The following is an 8,487-nucleotide window of genomic DNA, read 5'->3' as shown; positions in this document are numbered from 1 at the left end:
ATAAATTATTCATTCGAGTGACATAATTAAATCTAACCATAACCCTCACCCTAACTCATTACTGTAGTTTGAACAGTACTTCGCAATGTTTCACTTAAATGAACTGTCACTCAGTTGATCAACTACTGCACAATTTAAAGATATAAATAACGAAACTTTTAAAACATGATTAATTGAAAAACTGAGACGGAGTAGTGTGATGTTGTACTAACATATAAAAATATCATTTAATTTTACTTCTATTGCCCTTCCAGTAATAACTTTATTTTCATTTTATTGGAACAACATTTATAAATATGACTTAGTTTATGACGAACTGAGATATAGGCCTTATAACTGTATACAGTATAGGCTATAGCTAGTCTAACTTATTTGGCATGGTAGCCTACTATCGTAAGAATCTTTATTTTCGGAATGGGAAAAATCTTTGCACGACTTAATCTCGATGATGTTTTTTCATCGCTAGAGCCCGGTCTCCCGGGTACTGAGTTAGGCTATAGCCATAGCCAATGCGCAAGTTCAGATGGCGATTGCCACACATTTTTGTTTGTTTTGTTTTTATATATTGTCTTGCCCAAGCTCTATACACGACAACTTAATAAACTTATCTTAGCCTAGACCTAAACCTAAACCTAAACCTAAACCCTTCCTGCTACTGATAGACTGTTGTTAAGAATTTTGCAGCTTGCTAGTCAATGCCGTCCCGTCTACGCTCTGCAATCGTCTTCATTCTTCGCTGTCCGCCGTCGTATGATTGACGGCTCTTAAAAATAATAACTGACGAAACCAGTGTTTCCGTTTACAATTTAGGCTTACAAAGAGATGCTTTCAAAATCCGAATACAATGCAGTAGCGTTTACAACAATTAAATCAGGTAGACCCATTATTATAAAAAAATGATTTAACTTGTAACACTGAGTTTACGACGTGACATTTGTCTTTCTATAGAGCAGATTTAGAGCGAAATTGACTTCCAAACAACAAAACGTGACAACAATAAGAGATAAAAGCAAAGCAGTAGGTTACGATTGTTTATGAAGGAAATCGTGCCGAGGTGCAATGAGTCAATAAAATGGACAACCAATTGATTACAAGCGATGAACCTAAATCAAATTGCGAGTCATTTGGCGATGGTCCAACCGCATTGCCATTTCAAATAGCAAACAAATCAATTCATTCCCAGTAAATTGAACTTGGTCTATAATTTAACTAAAGTTCTAGTTCTGTAGACTTTGTAGCTATAGTTTTGGGCAAGCAAAGTCAACAGATCTTTTATTTTCTTCAAGTTTTGTGAAAGTGAAACAAAGATGTGAAATACCTACAACCTATGTCATGTGCTTGCAGGCATGTTTCGATTTTTTGGCGCTGTAAGGATTAGCTTAATACTTTTCGTTTCTCATATTGGCCATTACGGTGAAGAATTAACGGTAACACATGAGAAAAACATATTCATCAAATTTATGATTAAAACCAAGACCAATATTTTACAGCTATTCAGTACATCAAGTTTGTTGCATCTCATGTAAACGTTAATTTCACATGGAATTATTCGCACAAAGCTGAATTTAGTAACTCTATCTATATATAATAGGCCTACACTTATTCTATAAAACTTTATCTTTTATTGAAAAGTATACAATTGTTTTAAATTACTTTTCTCCTATCGCAATATTTGACACTCCTTGTTCAAACCTTTTCTCTTAGTTGGGTGTATTTTTAATATCGTTAATTTGGCTTTATTTGGTTCACTGATTAGTGTGTCCTAATGCGGTTTTGTATGCCTTGATTATGATGTAGTTTATATATCTACTTTGTTTAGTTTATAGTATCACTATGCCTACGTTGCAGTGATAGAACACAAACATTTTGGTACGTTCTCAGAACATTGGCTCAAATGCTTTCTACCAACTTCAAAACATTTGCTTGGCGTCTTGAAATCCAAATGAATCATATTGTAAAATACTGGTGCCTAGTACTGTTTCTTCAAAATGTTTAAGAACACAAAAGAATGATTTTGTACAAATAAAAATATTATTTTGCAATTTATTTAGATTTAAGAAATTATCAGTTTTGAACTAGCCAGGTCTCTCTTCATTAAACAAGTGATATTCGCCTTCTGCTGAAATAAAAAGTCAAAACTTTAATGTTTTTTTAATTTAAAAGCAATCGGTCCAATACCAGCAATGATACGATCAGCAATGTATTCATCAACAAAATAGAATCATAGTAAAGGTCATACAATGGGTTACTGGGTGAATAAATTTAGATCAGAACATAACTTCAGGTTGTGCTTTGATTGGTTGATTTTAAAACCTTGAAACAGCTTAAAATATGATTTTTTGCAAAATATCGACAGTTTAAAAGTGTCTCTTTAACAATAAGATAGCATCTATCCTAAGTAGGTACAGGTCTGTGTGTTGCCTCATGTCCTTCAAAATCTTTTTGAAATGCTTAAATAACTCCCATGAAGACATTCTTCTGCCGGATGGAGTTGCTGTTGTCGTAGGAAGATCTAAAGAAACAAAAATTCAAGACAAACGTTGTTCCAGGTGATGATGCTTGCCATGCATTACTTCTATTTTTATTAACCAACTACCAAACTGGTTCATTTCTGGATGCGTGGAAAATTTTCTTAAGAAATCTGTTGATTTAGGAAACAACTTGAGTTGGCGGCGGATTATAACGCAAGGAAGGTTTTTGTGAAGCAACTCGGTCCCAACCCTGCTCGAGTTGAAGATGTCGATGTGTCGAAAGGTTCCGAAGAGACGCTCGAGGAGGGACAGACGCTTTATTTTGTCGAAAAAGATTTTCCTCATCATTTGCTCTTCAGAGGTTTTACTCGTCCAAGTCTTGAAACTAAAAAGTTTGAGTTTTGTTGAAATCATCTTATAATTGGTGCTGAGAAAATGGTGAGTTTTCTATTTTTTGACTTATTGTCGAGACAATATTCTTTCAGGAGCAGATAGCAGGAAATTGAGCAACAAGAGAACAATCAGCGATTATTTTTCATCGGACGAAAATCTGTCAAAGAAAAGCAAAAAAGACGAAGAAGATGAAGGTAGTGACATCATCATGACCTCACTATGCAGAGTATTTGTATCACAATGATTATCTCGTATGACATCATTCAATACAGATTGTATATGATTATTGACCAGCAAATGCTTAAGAATTACCGGGACAAAATATTTCCCTCAGATTCTGAGAATGAAAAGCTGGTCAAAACGAAGCTCGAGAAGTTGCAAAACTCGCAGAACTATCTGGGAGGTGACAATATGCCGTGAATTATTTTAAACTTGCACTTATCGTGGATGTTGTCGGCAATTTTAATATTTTCTGCTGATCTATGCTTTCATAAACCAATATTTCAAAATTGCTGGTTCAGTTTCGAGGAGCAAACAATCGAGCATCAGCTCAGCATCCTCGTCCCTGCAAGAGGTGACCTCGAGAGACCCTGGGTGGTACGAAGCCGATAAAAATCTGCTCGTTTTTGAGTCGGACGGTTTGGTTCATTCGTCGAAGATCGTCGCATTTGACATGGATGGAACGTTGATAACAACCAAGTCAGGTTTGACTTCTATTTCCTGAAAACCATTGAAGTAAGCTCTCTGAGGCCTCATTTTGTACGACAGGTCGAACGTTTGCCGCAGACATCAATGACTGGAAAATACTTTTCCCTGAAATCCCAAAGAAGCTTAAAGAGTTGTCAGAGCAAGGTTGGCAGCAGTTAAACTGATATCAGAGGTGGGCAGTGGGTACTTGGGAAGAACCTTCAGTACTTGGCAAAAATGTACCGACGGTTCCGGTATTCGGTAATTTTTCAAAAAAGTAGTTCAGTACTTTGTCGGTAAACGATGCTGCTGCGAATGCAGTGTTTGTCGCTATTGTGCCCTTGGTAAAGATTACTCCAGGTCAAAACATATGTGACGTTAAGCGCTTGAAAATTTACTTGATATTTCTAGATTAAAAAAGATCAACAAATGCTGAAATTAGTATCAAAGATTAATTAACATGGATTTTTGAAAACAAACTTGCTAAAATTTTGAAATAATCTCGTGGAAAGTACCGAGTACTGGGACCGACTGAAATTTCTTGAAAAAAGTAATTTGGTGCAGAGATTCGGTGCTTTTTTAAAAGTACGGACGGTACCGGTATCGGTACTGAAAAAGTACCGCGGTGTAGTAATTCGGTAGCTATAGTACCACGGTACTGCCCACCTATGAGTGATATCCACTAATTTGAAATATGAGTTATGATATGTCATTATACATTACAACACGTTGTGCTCCATGGTTAGTTAAGCCCTTATGCTTATTAGGTCATAAACTAGTGATTATTACCAACCAAATGGGCATCGGGAAAGGAAAAGTGAAGAAAGAAGATTTCAAGACAAAAGTTGAGAATTTGGTCAAGTTTCTATTCCTTCCATTCCAGGTGTCGGATCAATTCCTAATTATTATTCATCCATAGAAACATTATACACATGTTAACGTTGTAATGATTTTGCTTCCTAGGTTCTCGCCATAACTGATCGGGGATTTTACAGAAAACCAAACACCGGCACTTGGAAGTGGCTTGACGAGTCCGGGAACGGGGGAATCCCCATCGATAAGCCGAGTTTTGTTTACGTGGGTGACGCAGCGGGGAGGGAGAAGGGTTGGGCACCGGGGAAGAAGAAAGACTTCAGCTGCAGTGACAGGTACAAGGTCTATGCTCATCTCTGTGATGATCGTTTGTTTGGGATTATGACGCCATAGGTTGTTCGCGATTAACCTGGACGTGACTTTCTTCACCCCCGAGGAGTTCTTCCTCGGACACAGAGCAGCAAAGTTTGAAATGCCGACCTTTGACCCCGTAAGTTGCCTTGCGATATTCGGGGTCATGACCTTCGGGTACATGCTGGTGTGGAGTTCTAGAACTTCTAGTATTCTTCACTGGATTCTTGTTTCAACTTTGCAGAGATCGTTGGTCGACCAACCCCCCACTGATGGCGCTGACGTCACAAGCGAAAAACAGGAAGTCGTCATTCTTGTCGGATATCCTGCTTGTAAGAATCTTCCCTTCACATTATACACGTACAAGTTGTCATCGATAAATATAATATTCTAAGTCTTTGCGTCCCTTCCCACAATGCAATTTCTTATTGCAGCTGGCAAGTCAACTTTCGTGGCGAGGCATCTGCTGCCATCTGGCTACATCCACATCAATAGGGTTCGTGGCGCAGTCGGTTGCCTCAAATAACTTGATTTTACTCCATTGCTTTGCGCAGGATAAACTGAAGACCTGGCAGAAATGCGTCTCCCTCTGCAACTCCTCATTGGCTGGCGGGAAGAGCGTTGTCATTGACAACACCAATCCCGACCTCGAGTCGAGACAGAGGTGACGTCATAGCGATTGTTTGTGCGCAGCGTAATGCTCAGTTCAAAGTGATAAGTGGTTGATTGATTGTTGCCGGACTTGCAGATACATCTCTTGTGCCAAGTCTCGTGGCTGCCAGTGTAGATGCTTCGTCATGCAGGCCACCCTGGACCACGCCATGCATAACAACAGGTCAGTAATCAACTGTATAAGTCAAGGAATGAGTTTGTTCAAAGACTTCTCTGTACTCAGGTTCCGTGAATTGTCGGGTTCGCCGCATGATGTCGTTCCAAAAATGATTCTCTATTCCTACAGGAAGAAATTTGTCGAACCAAAATTAAAAGAGGGTTTTGATGAAATCGTGAAAATTAATTTTGTTCCTCATTTTGAAAACGATGATTTGAGCAAAATGTATCGAAAATATACAGATTAACGTGATTTTTTTGTGTGCCGGTTGTTTTTAATCGCAAAATGGTTCCGTGTGGTCTCTCCTTTACTGTTGATTTAAGATCGAGATATATTTTGCGTCGCTATAAGCGTGAGATGACGATCGATGCCATAAACTGGTCGCCATTATTTTACTTTTGCGCGATTTAATCAAGATATTGCTGAATTTTCTTCCTGATTCACCGGCAAAATTACAAATAAATTCCATGTGCCGCATTATGGTGGTGGCAAAAGAATCGTTTAGGTCAATTATGTTGACTCGATCGTTCCAAATAATTCATTCGGCCACGACCATTTTGCGCATCAACTTGTTTCTTCGAAACTGTGCAAAAAAGCGTTTAACTACTTCTGGAAGAAGGCACCGTCGAGATCAGGATAAGAACTGACAGGGATGCTTTATGACATTGTGATAATAAAAAGGATATTATAATATACAAATCGAATAGAATTCTTATTTTGAGACGTCTGTTTTACGACTTGACGTCAATGATAGATAACATTGCGTACCGATAACTTTCTGTTTTCCGTTTAAAGTCATCATGACATAAGTATCTTGCGTGAGTTATGCACAGCTGTTCAATGCATTCATTCTACTGAGATCAACCCTATAACAACATGGACGTCTTTATGCTGTTGCTGTGCTAATGTTTTGTCTAAATGAAATTGTTTAAAGAAATCAATATAGATCAGTATTTACAGTTGTCATCCTTATGCAACCATTGTTGAATTCTACCTGAATAAGTTCAGTGTCAAGATAGACAATTTTATTGTCATCTTCACAAGGTGACAAGGACTTTGGTCCTATAATATAGCAGTGGAATACAAGTCATCATGATATTGATCACTGCTAATTGAAGCTAGTTATCAGACAATAAGCAGTCAAGGTGAACAATTAAATTTGTGGATGAGAAAAGCAGACAACGACTTCATGAGACTTGTAATGGAAAGTGGGTATATGGCATCTGAACTTGAGGGATTGACCCACTCCACTACAATAATTACTTGTTGAAATGTTTAAATGAAATGTAATAATATATGAGTCTCATGAGGTTGTAATGAAAAGTGGTATATGGTACCTTAGCCTGTAAGGTTTACCCACTACACTACAAAGTCTGTTTTCTTGTGTATATCTTAACAGTGAACTTTGATAGACTTCAGCAATAATGACACAGGAATGACTACTGTATAATCTGATTATATTTGAAGCTTCTTTGAACGAATACATCAAGATAGAACATTGTGACAGCAACAGCATAAAGACATGTTGCGGCGTTGAACGTACGACTGAAAAAGGACTGAATAAATCAAAATGCACGCACAGGGCAACAATCGATTACGTCACGCAGTGTTATGCTTCACTGATTCGATAGACGAGAATTCTATGTCGTATACAATTTTATATTACCTTAATTGATATATTTATCACAAGGTCGTTGTCTGCTTTTCTCACCCTCAGACTTAATTGTTCACCTTGACGGCTTATTGTCTTGTGAAGATGACAATAAAATTGTCTGTCTTAACACTGAACTTCTTCAAATTGAATTCAACAATGGTTGCACAGAAATGACAACTGTATATAAGTTACTGATTATATTGAACCTTCTTTGAACAATTGCATTTAGACAAAACATTGGCACAGCAGCAGCATAAAGACGTTCATGTTACAGCATTGATCTTATTATACTTTCTGCATTGAACAACTGTGAATAATATTACTGGTACTAATGCACAGGATAGACAGGCACGGTATTTATATCACGACTTAAAACGGAAATAGAAAGTCATAGATACGCAATGTTATGCTTCGCCAAACCGATGTTCGAAAACGAGAATTTTATACCATATTCGATCTGTATATTATAATATGCCCTTATTATCACAAACTCACATATCATCACCCGCAATAAACATTTCAACAAGTAGTTTTTGTAGTGAAGTGAGTCAACCTCTCAAGTTCAGGTGCCATATACCCACTTTCCGTTACAACATCACAATTGCAACAGTTTAACAAGCACCTTGAACGCTAATTTTGATATAAATGGTAAATATTGGGGCCATTTATTCCTAGTGCTTATTTTTTTAGCTTTAATGAACACCTTGTAGTTCATGTTAGGCAGTAGCTTATGTCATGTAGGTTGAAGTAACCTGTGGCTGGCTACATATATCCGCAAGTATGCATTCGAGTTAAATAGGGGAACACACGATCCGGCAAATGTTTAGAATGATATTAAAATCTTCGAACTGAAGAAAGTCTTCGTAATAAATGTCCGCGACGTCCCTGGGCCTGGCATCGTTTGATTAATTCTCATTTTAACCCAATAACTTTAAAAACATTGTTCTAATCTTGAAATGCGATTTAAACAAGGGTTAGGTCACTTTTTGGTTTTAAATGCTTGTTCAGGGCAATCGAAAGTTTTTGCCACCTATAATGACAATTTTTTCCTTTTTATACTATTAATACAATCAAATTAAATTCGGCTGATAATCAAAAAAATACAAAAAATATGATAGGCCTACATAAAGTTTTTGAAGTCACATCAACGAAAAATGATTGTGACTTGGCTTCATGCCAAAGAACGGTTACGACATCAATTTCTTAGTATGCGTGTCCACTACTCCACTCTCTGCTGTGTAGAGTGCCTGCAAGTTTGGACCAGAGAGGTTTTTTGGGGAATTGTGTCT

The 8,487-nt window shown here is 37.4% G+C and overlaps 1 protein-coding gene across 1 annotated transcript; it reads left to right on the top strand.

The window, feature by feature from the left end:
* Positions 1–2,326: 2,326 nt before the first annotated feature.
* LOC143460836 (bifunctional polynucleotide phosphatase/kinase-like) lies at positions 2,327–5,796 on the top strand. Its single transcript, XM_076958479.1, has 14 exons — positions 2,327–2,549; positions 2,654–2,832; positions 2,957–3,058; positions 3,199–3,267; positions 3,386–3,568; positions 3,633–3,716; positions 4,319–4,434; positions 4,515–4,699; positions 4,758–4,854; positions 4,960–5,047; positions 5,150–5,211; positions 5,270–5,379; positions 5,464–5,550; positions 5,611–5,796. The coding sequence occupies exons 1-14, from the start codon at positions 2,425–2,427 to the stop codon at positions 5,789–5,791; spliced, it is 1,668 nt and encodes a 555-aa protein (XP_076814594.1). The 5' UTR covers positions 2,327–2,424; the 3' UTR covers positions 5,792–5,796.
* Positions 5,797–8,487: the final 2,691 nt, after the last annotated feature.

Source organism: Clavelina lepadiformis, chromosome 5 (genome assembly GCF_947623445.1).
Source record: "Clavelina lepadiformis chromosome 5, kaClaLepa1.1, whole genome shotgun sequence".
Classification (NCBI taxonomy): Eukaryota; Metazoa; Chordata; class Ascidiacea; order Aplousobranchia; family Clavelinidae; genus Clavelina; species Clavelina lepadiformis.
Note: the sequence above shows the minus strand (reverse complement) of the source record. Positions and strands in the feature narration are given on the sequence as shown.